General features: G+C 43.0%; 3 protein-coding genes across 3 annotated transcripts in view; 1 reads left to right on the top strand and 2 right to left on the bottom strand.

Annotated features, from left to right (window-relative positions):
- LOC119910112 (nucleotide-binding oligomerization domain-containing protein 1-like) overlaps positions 1–18,402 on the top strand; it is a 1,078,472-nt gene that overhangs the window by 168,465 nt on the left and 891,605 nt on the right. The gene's annotated exons all lie outside the window — the stretch shown is intronic.
- Positions 1–18,402, bottom strand: part of LOC119881802 — a 727,332-nt gene that overhangs the window by 98,713 nt on the left and 610,217 nt on the right. The window lies entirely within an intron of this gene.
- agap1 (ArfGAP with GTPase domain, ankyrin repeat and PH domain 1) overlaps positions 1–18,402 on the bottom strand; it is a gene marked incomplete in the record, with an annotated part of 112,501 nt that overhangs the window by 59,646 nt on the left and 34,453 nt on the right. The window contains 3 exon segments of the mRNA XM_038710403.1: positions 10,016–10,108; positions 10,612–10,767; positions 12,221–12,348. Coding sequence (XP_038566331.1) covers positions 10,016–10,108; positions 10,612–10,767; positions 12,221–12,348 — 377 coding nt within the window.

Raw genomic sequence — 18,402 nt, 5'->3', positions numbered from 1 at the left:
TTCTACTTTAAAGGATCATTTCCTTCCATGCGGTACTCGACCTGATGACAGTCACTACAGGGGATGACGGAGGGAAAACAAGTGTGACGTCTGGTGTAAAATATTTAACCACGGCTGAGGCACAAACCAGAAAAACAGCAAAGCAGAGAACAAAAACCCGCCACTAACATCAAAACACACGCACCAACAGACACACAGCAGCATCAGTCTCCATGACAAGGTCGGCGTTGATGAGGCAAGGACAGCGAAGGGCAGGCCCAGGGGAGCAGGACGCAGACCAGATCAAATAAAACACCACAGAAGAAGAGGGGGGTTGAAGAGGAGCTGATTTATCTGATAAGAGTTCTGGGTAATTAATTAGAAACTCAATTATCCAAACCTTACTTCAGCAGTCTCAATTCATTAGTGGATAAAAAACCTCGCCCCTCGCTCGACTCTGACGACCAGAGAGAGACGGGATGTGAAGAAAACACGACTCCTCTTCCTCTGCGAGAGACCCTCAGGTCGCCGCTGGTCGCTTTTTGTCCAGCTTATCATCACACACAACACACCCAAACACACACACACACACGGTGTGAAACAACAAAGCGAGCGCAGGGACACTTCCAGCGTGCTCGGAGCAACACCCCCGCGCCAAAACAAAAACTGTAGCGAGCGCTCTGCGGAGACCGCCGCGCCGAGGCGTAATGAGCACAATCTAAAAATGCTCTTTGATTGACGCCTGTGTTCCTTGTTTTAATTATTTCTCTAACTAAAAAGGGAGAGACATCCCTCCAACACATCCTCGACCCCACCCTCCCCCCAAAAAATCTCATTTCCAGGGGTTAGTGTGCATGACAAAAATGTCATCATGGCCAAAATGGCTCCGAGCAGTGACAACCTTTCCCAGGGAAATGATATTTTTCCAATCCGGCGGAAGGCGGATCTTGTCACCCTCGTTAAAGCCTTGATAGCAGGTCTTTAATATTCACCGTCTTAATTAGGGCCGCAGTTAATTTCATTAAATTCTTTGGCTGCTAAATGAAGCAGATTATGAGACATCTTTTATTGCGAAGCGTGAAATTACAGCCTGCCCGCTGCCAATGGCGGGGCGAAACTAATGAATTACAGGGTAAATAACACCCGAATTAACCATCCAATTTAACTCCTTACAAAGCGCGCGGCGCCGAGGGGGGACGAGTAGACTTGTCAAAACCACCCTGCCCCGCGCTCGTCTGCAACCCCGCGAGAGGCAATTACAACCACGACACCAATCAGCTCTTTACAGGAAGGAGACGCCGCCGTCAGAAGCCTTCAGACTTCCGCAAGAAGAGAGTCAGACTGTTCGCAGCTGGAGGTCGTCGAGGTGGAGGTCAGCGGCTGTATTAACCGCTCACTGGCTGTTTTCACACCAAGACGGAAATGTCTTCTCCACACAGGAAGCTGATGAGAACAGCCTACTGACGTGTTTTTCAAGAGTTATCTCAAAGTACAGCTTTGTAGGGATTCTAGCTAACTAACAACAGTGCAAACCACGTAAGTACAACGTCCCTGGGTTGACTCTGGCTGCATGTCATCTTTCTCACTCTCCTACTGTCAGCTTTCAAAAAAAAAAAAAGACCATATGCCCCCCAGAAATATTGACTTTATAATTACATCATTTGGGGCTTCTACCGCTAATTTCATACTTGTGTCCATCATTTCTACCAGCTGTGATAACATCTAACTCACTAAGTCGAGCTGAGTGATCTCACTGAAAAGAAGTTTCAAATTTAAAGAGCAATTCCTAATTTCACAGGCAAACACACAACAACTATGGTAATTACGGGAGGTCAAAGTGTGTGAGCCAACAGAGCCTCCAGGGCAGCTGAGGCTGGTGGACGGTCCAATATGGATTCCAGAGCAGCTAAACACTGTAGATTTTCAGTTTGTTCCACTAATTGCAATCTGATCCTTTATTTTTCCATCTACTCTTTGACTGGACGCTCTATTCCCCATCTCCACCGTGCTTGGCTTTAGTATCACATCATGAGCAGAGCCCGAATGTAGTCCTCAAAGGGGGACAACGGAAACGAAAGCAGAGCCTGTGACCACGGCTAAACATTCATTTGCATTATGAAAAGTTCCCGCAGTGGAAAAGGGACAATGAAAACCGACGAAATGCTTCAGAAGTCTGGTAAAGTGTGTGACAGAGACTGGGCGTAATCATGTAAAGACACTGGTAAAGCTTTAAGGTTCATCTCTAGTTAAAACGCTTCCTCTAATTTGGGTCTCCGAGGAGGAGTTTGACTCTAAGATCACCCCGACTGATTCCCTGACAGGGTGGAAATCCAACAGAGTGGTGAAAGTGAAGAATCCCTTCCTCCTCTCATTATCTATCCGTGAGTTGGCCTTGAGCGAGGTGCTGAGCCCACAAATTGCTCCAGCGGAGCAGCTCAGTGGCCACCAGTGAAAGGTTGTTTGTACTGGGCAGCTCCCAGGTGGGACTCTGTGAAAGTGTAAGAACGCCGCCGTGCTCGGTCGACCTTCGCTGAGTAAATAAAGGTTTAGAGGAAAAGAAAACCCTCTCTGGTGTGTCTGCGGTCCCAGCGGCTCGACTGTTGTATCGGAGGAAATTAATTTGTTAGATTGTTGGTTTTCAAAGCGCCTCGGCCGGCCGCTTGACAGAGACACGAGCGAGCCTCTCCCTCTCTCTCCGGTAATTAGCCGCTAATTAGCGACGTGGAGCAGATGTCGGAGGAGCCCTGCGCCGTCAACAGCCTCTGTAAACAAAGCTGGACGCATCCGCTCACTTCAAGAAAGAAGAAGAAGAGGAGACAACCAATCGGCTGCCGGTGCAGCCAGCGTTTCCTCTGTGGTTTCATGTGGCAGCGGAGCGTCGTAGCAGGAGGCTTCCGCTCCGACTCCACATGTGTTTCCTGTTTTAGATCCTCGAGCAGGTTGCAGAGATAAACGCTGTCCCTCAGAAAGTTAATTATAATGAACCTGTTTATTAAAAACAACGTTTCACCGGTTTGAGAATGTATCTGTGGTGGCTGAGAACGTCATTTTCCCACTCTGTTTGACTGGATTTGAATGCATCGTCCAAGTCTCTAACTAGTGAAGTTGCATCGGTTTAATTAGGAAGTTTAATGATTTAATAACATTTTACATTTGGATTTAAAGACTTTGGATGACATGAAGTCTGCAGACGGAGGCCGAATAACTTTTTTAGGATCTGTGATTTTTTAGATTTCGCCTCCAGATCACTCTTCGGCCAATTTAGTGTTTTTCTTTTATCGTCTAACAATTTGTTTTACTGGTTGTGAATTTTGAGGGGTTTTTCTTGCTATTATTAATGTCTTTAGTAAGCATAAATATCGGAAATATTAAAATCACATACAGCTCTACGACACCTGAAACCTCCTGATCTTTTCAAATCAAAGGGTTTTTAATTGATTCTTTATTTACTTTGATCCATAGATGTTGTTTAATTCATATTAATCCATTTATTCAGCACATTAGTGTGTTTTTAATCACATTTTAATCTTTAGGATCCAGCATTTCTCTTTCTCATACGGCTTCTTCACAAAAACATTTTGATATCACACATAAGTACACGTTTTGGACAGAAAATAATAAAGTGTTATGTTTTTTATAATTTCATTAGAGGTGAAACAATTAGTGGAAGAGAAAAATAGTCTGCTAACTATTTTAATAACTGATTAAAAGTAATTTTTCAAGCTTCTCCTGTTGCGTGAATTAGCTTTTCTCTGTCTTACTGTGTGTGAAATCTAAATCCTCTCTTTCCGAAATTGTTGGACATTAGTTCTCACACCGAGATGTGACACATCTGACCTCGTCCCGCCCGCACACACACACCTGAACACACGCCTTTATTATACGAGTGTAACTGTAAATGCATATTTTTGTTTATGTCATGCTCTTTAGCTCCGTATAAATGCTTTTCTGTATATTATATGTCTTTAAATATACAAAACATGTGTGTTTGTGTGGATTTTTAGCGGCTAATTGCCTCAGAGTGGGAGTCCGTCCCATTCTCATTACAGCCAACAGAGTCCAGCATGTCCCGGCCTCGGTGTGTGTGTGTGTGCGGTTTTAATGAGCGCTCGACTCTCTTAACGAAGGCGTTCTCTCTTTAACAAAAGGCGAACTGAACCGCCGTCACCTGGAGAAGTCAAGAGTTGCACTTAGAGTCGCTCTAATGAGATCAGGACCGGCGACGGGCGAACAAGTGGCTTAAACACACACACACACACTCACACTAACAGGTACAAGAAGAAGAATAAATTGAAGAAGGCAGGAGCAGCGAGAGCCGCCTTCAGGAAGTTAAATCAACAGAAACTCTGGCGGAAGACGACGTCACAGTCCCGCCCACACTGTTTGATTGACAGGTGAGTTGTTGTGTGCAGTGACAAAAAAAGAAATTAAAATTATTTGGACCGTAAAACGAAAACTAGACTGATTTTCAATCTGGTTTTCCTTCACCGTATTATTCAAACTTGTCTTTATTTATAAATATTTTTACACAGTGAGGTTAAAGGAAGCAGAATATTACAAACCCAAAGTGAAGCTTCGGAGCTGTAACCTGATTGTTGTGTTGTAACGAGGAACGTGACGTCGCTAATCTCTCTGGCAGATGTCGGACTCTGTTAGGTCACCGGCCAGGCCGCCGCCTTCCTCCGAGGTCCGGCGGTAATCAGCGGTCAGTTAATGACGGCGGGATGATGATGATGATGATGATGTTTGTTGTGTTGTTTGTAGAGGATGCACACCAAACCCATAAACCGTCAGGTCAGTTTAAAATTACAGGACTCTCTTAAACACATCCAGTCCAGTTTGGAGAACAATCAGAGCCCAATTTATCCAACGAAAGATCATTTTAGCTTTGTTTTGTGGTGTTACTTCTGCTGTTCTTAGAGATTTAAGGATTACAACTTGTTTTGTTCATGACTATATATTGAATCACAACAGATTAAAAGAGGACGGTGAGTTTTAGTGAAACCTGTTCTGACTTTCTGTTTTTATCAGAAATTACTGCAATATGCCGTTTCTATTTCAAGACATAGACAGAAATAAAGAGAAATTTCTTCTGTATGATTTAAGCCATGTTTGTACAGTAAGAGTCAACAGGTCAAAAACTTTTGACTCTCAAGAGCCACAAGTTATGAGAGGAGGTGAAATCAACAATCGCTGTCAAATTTACTAAGGCTGTAAGGTAATATCTTTATAAATTTGGGCTAAACTGGTCAATATTTCTATAGAAATCTGGTCAAATTTACGTCTATTGGCCTAGCTGTTCAATCATTTTTATTTAAATGCAGAATCACCATGCAGCATGGTCCCAATGAAAGAATACCCAACCCACAAACAGACAGCAAGCAAATTAACTAATACAATTTACAAAGAGGAAACCATACTACTTAGCCGTCCTAAAAACATCAAAGGATCTTACTTAATCCTAGAATCACTGGTCAACTCACAGCTACGTAGCTACCTGGAGGATAATGACTGCAGCAGTCAGGCTTTAGACCTGGTAACAAATAGGTGCTGCGACTGCTGTCACTGTTGACACTTTTGAACTCTTACAGTTTGTTCAAATCAAATCTCTGGTAAAGTTTAAACTGCTGTTGCAGAAGGTTTCAAATCAAGTTCCCAGATTTTCGGTAAAGGTGTCCCTCAAGGATCAATACTAGGCCCACTGTTACTGTACAGAAAGGCCTTTTCCCAGCTGCACAGCTTGTTCTGAACTCTTGTAGCGACACAGAGCTTGTCCCTCCTTTGAAAACAAACAAAAACAACCCAACACACAGTCCAACACACTGTCATAGTTTGATTATAAAGAGATATTATCGTGTACGCTCCTGCTGCTGCCGCCGCTGGACTTACATGAATTATGCGAGAGAAGCGGTCGGTGTCATGTGTCTTCATCTATAACGTCTTGCTATCTACATTAGTTAAAACAACCTTATTAAATCTGATTATATTCATGTAGAAACATGATAAATATGTTATTACAACCGGGACTAATTTATTGTCTGGGTGATATTGAGATATGAGCTTCCTGTAAATTGATCTGTGTGTTACACTGAGAGCAACTTAAATAACTTGCATGTTTTCACACACTTGCCCAGTAAAGCTGATTCTAGTACAAGCATTTTATTTATTGGCCTTTTCTCATCATGGTATTTTACTTAATTTCTCTCAGAGTGAAGCCAAAGAAGCACCCGTACAATAAAACACAACGCAAAACAAACACACGCTCAGTTAGCTGTTGAGACAAAGAAGTCAGCCCTGATTGATTAAGCCTGTGTTAGCGTGTTTTTCTACGCTGTGAGTGTCTGGTCGAGTTCATGATGATAGACAAAAAGGTGACGGAGATAAAGTCGGACCAACGCCTCATTAAAAACAAGTGTGAACACGGTGCTAATGGGAGAAAGTAAAACGGAGTGTAAATGGAGCGTTAATGGGGAAAAGGTAGTTGAACCTTGAACGTGAAGTGCAATCTCTTACAGTCTTTATAAAACACACACACACACACACACTATGAGGGTCTAATTAGGGAGCAGGTCTGCGGTGTGTTGAGCCCGTCGTCCACACTGAGGAGCGGGAAGCAGACGAGGCGAGAGCGACCACAGGGAACCATCAAATCAATTAGCGTCCACTTCCAAAAACAATACAACAAGGAGGGAGCTCGGTGCTCTGCCTCACAGCGCTGCCTCTTCGGCTTTATTCTGCTCTGGACGGGTGTGAGGGGGGGTGTGGTGGGTCTGCCGTGTCATGCCATGCCAGGCTACGTACGTGTCTGGCTTTATTAGCATGGGCTTCATCACATGACTTAAAAAATACGCTTCCGGTGAGCAGGTTTGAGGAGATGAATACGGGAAGATAACCAACATCCTGTTCAACAATTCGTCTGGTTTTTGCCTCAAGTTTCAGATGTTTACTGGGTTACAGTAACATCTCGTGAGTAGATTAATAAATGTAGTCACTGTACAGAAACAAACAAAAATCATATATGAAGCAAACTAAAGAATTAAATGTTCTTCTATATGTTCTTAACCCACGCTGAACTCTTTGGATTATCTGAAACATTTATTGTGAAGCTGTGAACAAGGCGGTTTTCCTTAACCTGAAACAAGTGCAAGTTGATTTAAAGAGATGAAATGCAGTTTCATTCAACCTGGGCATCACATTTGTTGTGAGTTTTCAACCTCTTGAAGTGTCTTTAGCGACATTCACTCATTCATCTGACATACAGAACTTTCCAGAGTTGGTACAAGCACCACATGCGAGGCTGCTATCAGCGACCGTGTTAAAGTGTACTGGAGGCAGGATGCTTTCACTATGATGAACAGAAACAGGGCCGTGGCTTATCTGAACATGGACTAACACCAACAGACATAATAATAGAAGTGGACGTAGTGTCGCTTCCACTGTTTGACTGTAAGACTACTCACGAAGAAGAAGCATTCATGAAGCGGAAAGCGACGGAGGAAGGAACGGAGAGCTAACAGCAGAACGATGTTTTGCTATTTCGGCCCTAAATACACTTTTGAGAAGTTCTGAGGCGAGGAATCAACTGTGTAGAAGTTTTACCAAAGTTGATGGAAAATCCAAAATGTGCTGAAACGTTTTCGGGGATTAAAAGCTCCACAAGCGCCCGCGAGGCCCACAGAGCCCTCTGGTCCCAGCAGCAGCAGAGGAAAGGCCACAACTGTAAGATGGTTTCAATGTTCGTACCTAAACTTATAAGCACTTTGGAAAAACAAACTACAGAAGTAATGATGAAAAGGGGACTGTTGCTTTATTATTCTAAATAGACTTCACATTGTTAGTGTACACTTGTGGTTATAGTACTTGCTTTTAATGTGCATTTATTGTCTATAATTCCAAAGCAAAAAGCTTTATTAAACAGATTTAAAGTTAAAACGTACTTGGCAATAAAATCAGATTGTGAGCTTGTTGTTTTGGGTGAAAATAAAGCCTGGCTGTTTTCTTGGAGCAGCCTCTCCATAGTTCTTTGCATTCTTGGTTTTGAGGTCTCAGGGATGATGCCGGCTAAAAGGTAAACCTCGTTCACTTAATGGTAACGTTAGCTAGTTGGGCTGTGTGTCGGAGACCAGTAGGGAAAAAAAAAAGCTGAAAACAAAATACTTACTGTAAAAAACTTAACAGCAGACTCTTTGGAGAGTTTTTTCGTACTACTGAGCGCTAAATGAGTAATTTTCTGGACCAAAATGTTACAGGTAACATTGAAGTGAAAACACACCGTGAGAAGGTCAAAGCCCCGAGACCAAAACACCGACAGCAAAAACAAGCACACGGCTAGTAAACTGTACACAGTGCAGCGATTACGAGTCGCCTCGACTCTAGTGACTTGGTAGCCCCGCCCTAAAGCCTCCCCTGCTTTCTGGTCTATTTTCCTCTAAATGGGACCATATTTTACTAAATGAACATGATGCTGTGATGAAGAAGACCTGAAACTGAGGTAATATATCGGCTGAGAAGCAGCCTCATTTGCACACACACCTCCCCCTGCTGGTCGTTAGAAAGAATGCGAGTCTAAGTTACTTCCGCGTTGGCTTCACTTATCAGACCCGGAGGTTCACGCTTAAAACAGTGCATATTGGGAAGTCAGTGCCGATTCGCAGAACTCGCAGCGGTTCATTCTTTCAATGTTTTGAGTAAAAAGTCAGAAGGAAAGTCTGAAAATAATAACTTGAGATTTTAAATGTAATTATTAAACATATATATTTATGTTAAGTTCATGAGAAAAGGTTTGTTGATTCCACTAAATTCCTGTCTGATGTTTCACAGTGCAAGATGAGTTTCCTTGACAAATTCTAATAAATGTGAGATGAAGAGACAATTTCAAAGCAGCAGAAAATAAAGCCACATTCAAAGTAAACACACGAGCAAATAAAGAAGCAGAATAAATAAATATTCTTGTATTTGTTAATACTGAATCATAATAAAAGTTTATCAGGTCATCAGATCAGATCCGTGTCTGAAAAGTGTTCACTAACATCCTCTTCTGTCCTTAAAAATTAAATCGCATGTTTCAGGTAGGTTCGCTTCTGTCGCTCCAACCTGCACTCAAACCAAAAACCTCGACTCCGCCTGCTGGGCTCCACCGCTGCATTAACACCACAGAAGAAGAAGAAAATGGTGCGTTTGAAGCCTCCGGGAGCTGGAGGGGGATTCTCACACGGCGAGAACAGCGTTCAGCTGCAATTACCGCCCGCTCTGCTGTGACAGCACGGCGGGCTCTTTTCTTAAACGACGACCCCAAACACAAACAGCAGCAGCACATGCCTCCCCCCTCTCTCTCTCTCTCAGTCTGTCTCCATGTCTCTCGCCCGCTCTCTCCTGGCGAGGCGGCCCCTAATCAGAGATGCGATTTGTTCATTAGGAGATTACAAACGAGGCCGCGGCGACGACACGAGAGGCCGCGATTAGTGCTCGTTAATTGCCTGATTTGCTTGTCGGGAGAAACCCCCGACCCCCCACCCCACTACCCATCTGCCACCTCTCTCACCCCCTCCTCACCCGTCTCCCCTACCGCTGCTCCGACACGAGGGGAGCTTGTGTGCGACAAATTAAGAGCCAATTCAGGTGCTCTGCTCGCCATCGCAGCGGGGAGGTGTGTGTGTAGGCTGTCGAGATGTCGGCCTCTTTCCTCGCCCTCCCCTTCATCCTTCTTCTTCTTTCAGTCCTTTAAAACGCTGCTGCCAACGCGCCGATCAAAGAGCTCAGGAAGAAAAAGAACCAGAGGAAAAGAGGCGGCTTTGAAAGGGAAAAGAGAGGCATGAAGTGGACGAACAGAGGGAGGGGAGGAGGTGGTGTGAAAGAGAAAAGAGCGACGGAGGGAGTGACAGTGAAATCCCTTCCCTCTCCTTCTCCTAATGATCTGGTTGGAGGACCCTGGAGAGCCCCTTGCTCTAATTGATGTTAAGTGTGTGATTTCACTGTTAATCAAGGCCGAGGCATCAAACAGAGAGAGAGAGAGAGAGAGAGAGACAGGAAGTCTCACCTGTTTGATGGGGATGGCTCGCCCGCTGCCGATGCTGTCGGCTCGAGCCTCCAGGCCTTTCTTGTCCTTGTCCGACTCGCTCGCCTTCCTCGACTGCGGACCAGACGAGATAATAACCGTCATTATCAACACTGACACCGAGTCTGACTTCAACATCGCTGCAAAGAACCAACGTGTGGGGCTGACGCTTTAATACGAACCGTCACCTGTTCCTGCTCCAGACAACGGTTCACCTACCTGATTCATCTTGCACGTGTTAAAGGGTAACCAGTATTTTTCAATCTGGAACCTGTAATCCTTGCGGGCAATTGCACAAGTACGTCCATGGAAGTATTTGTTTTGCCGCTGACAGGCTCAGATTGATTTTACAAGTGTCAGACAACAATTAGGAAAATATCCCCACAGCGAGAGACCTTTATTTAAAGATCTTCACTATATCACCCTTGTCAAATCCACCAGACTCTATAGATAAAAACCGTAATTTTAGCTTTTCTTGTTCTTGAAAATAAAAATGGTCAAAGTTGAAATGTTAAATTAACACATGGAAGAATTGGTTTTGTGTATTACAGAGACTCATTTCTGGAAGAGAGACTCACGGTGAAGAGGTTGGAGCGGCGTTTGGACTGCTTTCGGACGGGCGTTGGCGTGTTGGTGGTCTGCGGCACGTCGATGCGGAGCTCCTTCTGGCTAGTGCTGGGCGTGGACGGCACCGACGACGAGTAGTCGCTCAAACTGCCGCCGCCGTTACTCGTCTGGAAGGACAGAAAGTTACTGATGAGTTTTAACACTTGACCCTGCGTCATACTCTCACAGCTTGCACAAGTTATTGCTGTTAGTATGAAAACATCATGAGATTCTTCCTACATGGCTTATTTGTTAGAAATGTGAATCCTTGTGGAATAAACCTCTTTGTTTGGAATCTGTCTGAATGTACGAGCTTCTGTGCCGGTTGGAGAAAGTTTTCCAGTGTTTGTGATGTGTTGGACGTCTCGTCAGTGTAACAGCAGCCTCCTGAGCGGCCGACACTCGACAGTAATCAGTGCGAGCTAAAGATGCAGCGAGGGCCGTTTTGTGGAGGCGGCGGGAAGATAAACAGGGCTCTCGGGGGACGCTGCTCAGACACGCTGAGCGATGGCTTTTTAATGAGAAATCGATGCAGGATTGAAGGATGAGGATCGAAGAGCTTAACGGCCTGAAGCTCCAGTGAGACAGGGAGGGTCTGTGTGTGCGTTTTCACCGCCACATTTCAGACGCAACCACACCGTATCCAGGTTTTTCACAGCACGCATGAGTCTGTGTGAAGATGTTTGAAGCCGCAATCACAGGTCAATGAATAAAAACACTTAAAATTGTTTTATTAAGAGTGAAAGATCTTGGCTTTAGGAGGATGAGTTAGAGCGGTTGGAGTCTGCTCACCCTGACATTCAGTTGAAAGCTCCTGAAATTGCAAGTCCATTTAGTCGCTGTTCTGGAGCTTTCGATCATATTGCATGTTTTTCATCAACACATAAAAGAATCACAGAATTGTAGATGTTCACGTTTCTGTTTTCTTCTGAGCACTTTAAGGACTTTTTTCCCCCCATGTTGGATGAGGCAGACTCCTGCTGATGAAGACCATGTGATATGACCGAAATCTCCAGAACTGCGACTCAATGGACTTTAAAAAGCAGCAGTGTTTGGTCGATCCCTCTGTGTTAAAGTCCGTAACTGAAACTTTACATTAGAGAGCTTCTGTCATTTTTAACGAATTTATAAATAAAAGCCAAAAACTTGTTTGTAACAGTTTTTAGGATCAACAAATAATAATTTAATTAATTAATTAAAAGGCACAGCACTCTTTAAATCTCAGTGTGTAAACTGACCAATGTCCTCAGCTGATTGTTTCTTTATTACAACAGTTAAATTTAATTTTACTTTAATTTTAGATCCTTTCACATAATTAATACTGCAAAGCCTTAACTATTGATTATCGACACGTGGAGGAGGTTACACATCCTGTACGTGTTGTGAAAATCTAAATATTCTTCACTGTTTTATTCAGTTGCAGTGTTTTTAAAAATCATTTAGACAAAAAAGACCCAAATAAAGACAGGATGAGGAACAAAGTGTGTCCTGTCAGATGTTTCATGAAGTACAGTAGAACTGCTGATGTGTTCGTCTGGCTGCATTAATACTACAGCAGTTTCTCTCTCTGTGACCTCTGACCTGGCTGATGTGGACGGCTGACACTTGTGTGGCGCAGACAGACGTGTGACTCGGCGAGTTGGGGAGCGACTTGCACGGCCCGATGGACAACTGCTGCTTCTTCCTGGTAGCCACGATCTTCTGGGCGACTGCAACACAAACACATGACAAAGAAACAATAGTCAAGTCAGCTTTATTTATATAGTACATTTAAAAACAACAGGTGTTGACCAAAAGTGCTTTCCAACGAACAAAAGAACGAGTATATACCACCGTGTGTCCAACTACAACGACCAGCTAATAACGACAGCAAAGTTTCAGCTTGACAGTAAAACTTTTCCTGCAGGATGTTTTACAGAAACTTTGCTGTCGTAGTCGAGGTAGTGAAATCTGAAGGGCAGGAAGACGTAAATGATTCATTTGCAGCAAAGGACGAAGCAGCAGGTACCAAAAATAAAAGTTTCTACTATCATTTAGCTGTGGATCAGTGGGTAGAGCGGGTGTCCACTACCCAGTAGGTCGGTGGTTTGATCCCTGGCTTTCCCACTCTGTCTTGTCCTCGGTGATGAGCAGTTGGCACCTCAGCCTCTATGATAAGACAATTCTTTTTCCACCTCAGCCAACACGTTTGAGACAACAGTGTTCTTCCAACTTTGTGCTGGTGTTGTTGGATGAAATATTGTGCGGACACTCATGGTGCCCAGACGAAGAATCCTACAGACGTTGCTCTCCACTACTGGACAGCGGCCCCGTGTTTGTTCTTCACAAGCCAACACTTTGGTATATGACCACATACCTGCAGAACTAACGACATTCCCATCAGCTTGTGTTTACTTTAATTAATGTTACATGCTAAACTAAGATGGTGAACATGGTTTCATTTACATTTATTCATTTAGCCGACGCTTTTATCCAAAGCGACTTACAATTGCTATATATGTCAGAGGTCGCACGCCACTGGAGCAACGAGGGGTTAAGTGTCTTGCTCAGGGTGGGTCACAGAGGGGGATTGAACCCGGGTCTCTCACACCAAAGGCATGTGTCATCACCACCCCGTGGTAAACAGTGCTAAGCATCGGCATGTTAACATTGCCATTCATTAAAACGGATGTTAGACACTTTAAGAGGTAGAACAAAATGTTAAGACTGTTAAGCAGCACAATGGCTCTCCTTCCTGTCTGGAGATGATCATATGAGTGAATCTTCAAAGTGACCTTGACAGGATGGTTTCTCAGCAGTTTGCAGCTTGTTTTTATAATTTGCATAAAACACGTCCACTTTGCAAGTAACCCAGTCCAGACTAGTATTTAAATTAGAAAAAGAACATAATGAGATTATCAGCGCAGTTCAAAAACACTTTAATGCCAAAATACGTCCAGGTTGAAGAGGCTGAATCACAAACTAATTACCGACTCAACATTTAGTGTCAACTTTTTGTCTTTCGTCTGTTTTTGTTCTAAATGGCTGCATCGGGTTCCTTCTCTCTTGTCGCTGCCCTTGGCTCGGCCCCGTGTCACCTGCAGGTAAATGTTTACGACTGGCTCGTCATTAACGAAGCCGGAGGGGGGGCTTTTAACGAGCCCAATTAAAAGAGTGGCTTCATCAGTGAGCGCGTGAAACAGGCCTGTGTTTATTGGAACAGAGATAATGGAGTCGCTGAAGTCGTAACACTCTCTCTCTCAAACACACCATCGGGCACAACAGTACTTTCTCTCCAAGCTTGGAAGCTTAATTTAATGTAATTATTAATGGGGTCTGGTGAGAGAAGACCGACTGACAGACGCCATGATGCTAGCACGGCTAAAAAGTAAAACCTGGATGTGAAGTTGGGGATCAACCAACAGGACGGAGCCTCTCACATGCATGTCAGTCCCGTACCTGGCAGGCTGTATATTACTTTAAGTGTTAAGAACAGTTATGATAAGGCTGTGCTAAATATTTAAACTGCACGGTTAATTCAATTTAACTTTATGCATCAATCTCGGTTCTGCTCTGAGAAGCTGCCATTTCTTCTAATGGAAACGTCTCCCCTTTGATCAGATTTATGACGGGGCTGCACCACCGGGTGAGGCATAAAGGGGAAGGTGGGGGGCGAGCTGACTCTGCAGTGTTTCACTTTTTTCACTTTAAAGTCAAACGCTGAAGCTGCAGACTGAGTGGTGCTGTGATATCTGAGCAACGTGCAACTAATCTCAATAATCCCGTGTTCTTCCGTTAAATCTTTATTTAAACAGGTCTCATTCAGATTAAAATGCATTTTGTTAAGAGACTTTTATACAAATCAAATTTCTGAAAGTTTGTTTGGAACAAAACTTCAGTAACAGATCTCTGATTGCTGCGTTTTGTTTTATCGCTACATGACCTTTGTTTTCACGATGTTACCTTTGGAAAACACCAAATCTAGCGCACTGCGCCTTTGGAAAACACCAAATCTAGCACACTGCGCCTTTGGAAAACACCAAATCTAGCACACTGCGCCTTTGGAAAACACCAAATCTAGCACACTGCGCCTTTGGAAAACACCAAATCTAGCACACTGCGCCTTTGGAAAACACCAAATCTAGCACACTGCGCCTTTGGAAAACACCAAATCTAGCACACTGCGCCTTTGGAAAACACCAAATCTAGCACACTGTGCCTTTGGAAAACCCCAAATCTAGCACACTGCGCCTTTGGAAAACCCCAAATCTAGCACACTGCGCCTTTGGAAAACCCCAAATCTAGCACACTGCGCCTTTGGAAAACACCAAATCTAGCACACTGCGCCTTTGGAAAACCCCAAATCTAGCACACTGCGCCTTTGGAAAACACCAAATCTAGCACACTGCGCCTTTGGAAAACACCAAATCTAGCACACTGCGCTCATCAGTACAGTGTGTCCTCCAGTGTTAGCACACAAACTTACATCACTTTGAGTTACATGCTTAATAAAAATTTTATTTTTCTCTTATTTTAGGACTGCAAAACTGTAAATTGATCTTAATACTTCTTCCGGTAACCTGCATGCATTTTGGTATTTGGATCTTAGAAGCAGCAAAATATCACACTGTAACAAATACTCTGTTACAAGCAAAAGTCCTGCGTTAAAAAAAGCACAACTAGAAAGTATCAAATTACTCAATAGGACGCATAATGCTTAAAAATGTCAATCCCAAAAAATGTTCCCCAAAGCCCAACATGACGCCCTCAAATATGTTGTTTTGTCCTAGACACTGTCTAGATGAGGAAAGAAACCAGAATATATTCACATTTAAGAAGCTGAAATCAGAGAATTTTGACTTTTTTCCTTAAAAATTCCTTAAACTGATTAATTGATTATCAAATAATCAATTAATCGACTAATTGTTGCAGCTCTACTCTTCAACGCAGGGTTCAGATCAGATCCACTTTGCTTTACATGGTAATGTTAAATAAAAACTGTAGCTTTGTCTCCTTTATAAAATAACAGGACGCCCGGTGCGCTACAAGACTCTAAATAAATCAAAATACTTCTTCTAGTAACCTGCGTGCTTTTCAGTATTTAGATATTTTATAGAAGTGAAAGCAGCAAAATAATACACCGTAAAAATACTATGTTACAAGCAAAAGTCCTGCGTTAAAATAAAGTACAACAGAATTAGCAGTATCAAAAGTACTCATTAGGAAGCAGAATGGCTCTACATCATATGCCATCTGATAAAATATCAGCTAATCGAATAAAAATATAAATGTAAAATATTATCCGGTTATTATTACTATAATGTTGTGCCCAGTCTTGGTGGAGCAACATGTAACTGCTGTACTTTATATACGTTATAAGCTGGTTGTGCAACAACATCTCACTTTGTTTTCTGGGTAAAATCTGAACTTGAAAGGTAACTAAAGCTGTCAGATAAAGACAGTGAAGTGAAGAAGAAATGTAAAGTGGCTTAAAATAGAAAAATACATACAGCAACATAGCACTTGCTCGTAAATGTACTGCTGCGTTTCTGCTGCGTGTCAGGTGTCGACTGTGTGCGCGTGAAGATGTTTCTTCTGTTTATTAGTGTTTTATAGATTGTGATTTAATGTATTCGTGTTTCACATTTGCTGCTGTGTATTTCTTTACACGCTGGATGTGATTTTAAGTGTATGAACATTTCTGAGTGACTGTGTGTGTGTGTGTGTGTGAGTGTGTGGTCATCTCAGCTCGTTAGCGTGCGCTAACGAAGCGGCCTGCATCTGCACCGTGACATGGATTAGAAAGAAGAAGAGCAGAGTGTGTGTGTGTGTGTGTTGGAGGGGTTCATGTCGGTGTAATTAGGCTAATTAAATTAGCGCGCTGATGGACGAGGGAGCACAGCGCTGTCACCCTCCCTCCTCCTCCTCCTCGTGCCTCCATCCCTCACACAGAGGTCACTCCCCCCGACTGGACCAGGCTTCACTTCCCATTACAGTAAATTACATGTTACACACAGCCTTAAACAAAGAAAATGGGTGAAATAGAAAAAGATAGAAACACATTCAACCTCCTGATTTTCCTCAGCTTGTCTCCATTGTTTGCTTTTCATGAGGTTGATGTTGTTGCTGATGTGTATTCGGGGGTTCTGGGTCACATGATTAAGCTTTTGGTCTCACATTGTTTTTTTATTACCATAAATAGAAATTTTTTGGGAGGACATGTTGAGCATTTAAAAAACTCTACTACATCAGCAAATTACAGTAGAGCTGAATCGATTTGGCAATTAAGTGATTAGCAGAACAACTGAAAATTAATCTACAACAATTCTGACGCTTTAATTGATGTTTCATGTGTTTTACTTAAGTTAAAATAGGATAAAATCAACTAGTTTCAGCCTCTTAAATGTGAATATTGTCTGTTTTTTTAGTGCTTTAAGCCACATTGATTATTTTCTAACATTAAATGTATTATACAGACCAAATGATTCATTTATTAATCTTGAAAATAATCATCAGATTGCACGATAATGACTGAATATCAGCCCTACAGTATGTTTTGTACCCTTGAAGACGGAAAGGTCCGGGTTTTATGCTGCAGAGTGACGGTGATGATCAGTCAGGTGAAGTACGGCTCAGCTTTTACTCAAAATGTGGATCTAAACGCGAATTTTATTTACGGTTGCCGAGTATTTTAAACAGAAGGAACGACAGGACAAACACACACAGGCTCGTAACACAACCACAAAGGTGTTCAGTAATTAACTCACACACACTTCATGCAATCGGTTTGCTCGTTACACAAACACACACTTAAAAAAAACAAAAAAAAACATCATCAGTCTCTTTACATCGACGACGGGCTGCTCTGAAACGCCGCAGGGAAAGACACGACATCGCCTCCGTCTCCTCCTCCTCCTCCTCCTCACCCCTTCTCCCACAAACACAAAAATTGTCACGACGTCGAGCAGGCCAATTATTTTTTAACACTAAATGTTGTGGTCACTCAGGCAACTTCCTCCTCTCCCTCTCTGTCCCTCATTGTGCAGCCGCTGTTAGTCATCAAAACCTTTATTACATTTACGAAGCTCGCCACACACACACACACACACACACACACACAAACCAATCATGTCAAATTAGTGCAAATCAGCATTTCTTCACCGGGAGCCTCTGCTTGTCGTTGTGACGATCCGGCCGATTATGAAGCAGAATATGAGCGCTGTAATTAAAGCCCCGCCCCCGCCGGACGACCAGCTCGACCCGCCGCGATCAATGCAGACTCCAAATGAAGCGAAGGTCACGGAAATATGCGCGTGAGATCAATACACACACACACACACATTCCCTCATAAATTGTGATTTTATTCATGGTCGACGGACACCGAGGATGTTTGCCAATGTCCTTTGAATCAGAGCGGTTAGTCAGAAAGTGTCAGCAGGAGGAGAAAGAGCGAAGAAGTGAAACAACGAGAGACGACAACACATAAGATCAAGAATCTATTAGTAATATACATAAATAATATGTATCTGTGTGAGCAACTGCTTCAACGTGTTCAATACTGCAGGTCGAACTGCTTTACTGGTTGAATTTCACAGACTTTGACTGATCTTAGCTGTGAAATGAGAAAATTAAAACAAAAACTAGTTTTAATAAGTATATTAATTTTTTTAAACGTGGAAGAATCAATCGGATCGTGTGTAACAAAAAATATTACTGAGGACGTGACCTTTGTGTCTTTGATAGCCGCTACTCAAGAAGTACAATTTGATAATTTTAAAGTATA

This window comes from Micropterus salmoides, unplaced genomic scaffold (genome assembly GCF_014851395.1).
Source record: "Micropterus salmoides isolate LMB-PRFRI ecotype aquatic unplaced genomic scaffold, ASM1485139v1 Ms_hic_scaffold_1, whole genome shotgun sequence".
In the NCBI taxonomy this organism is placed as follows: Eukaryota; Metazoa; Chordata; class Actinopteri; order Centrarchiformes; family Centrarchidae; genus Micropterus; species Micropterus salmoides.
The sequence above is the reverse complement of the archived record's forward strand: the minus strand, read 5'-3'. Positions and strand labels throughout refer to the sequence as shown.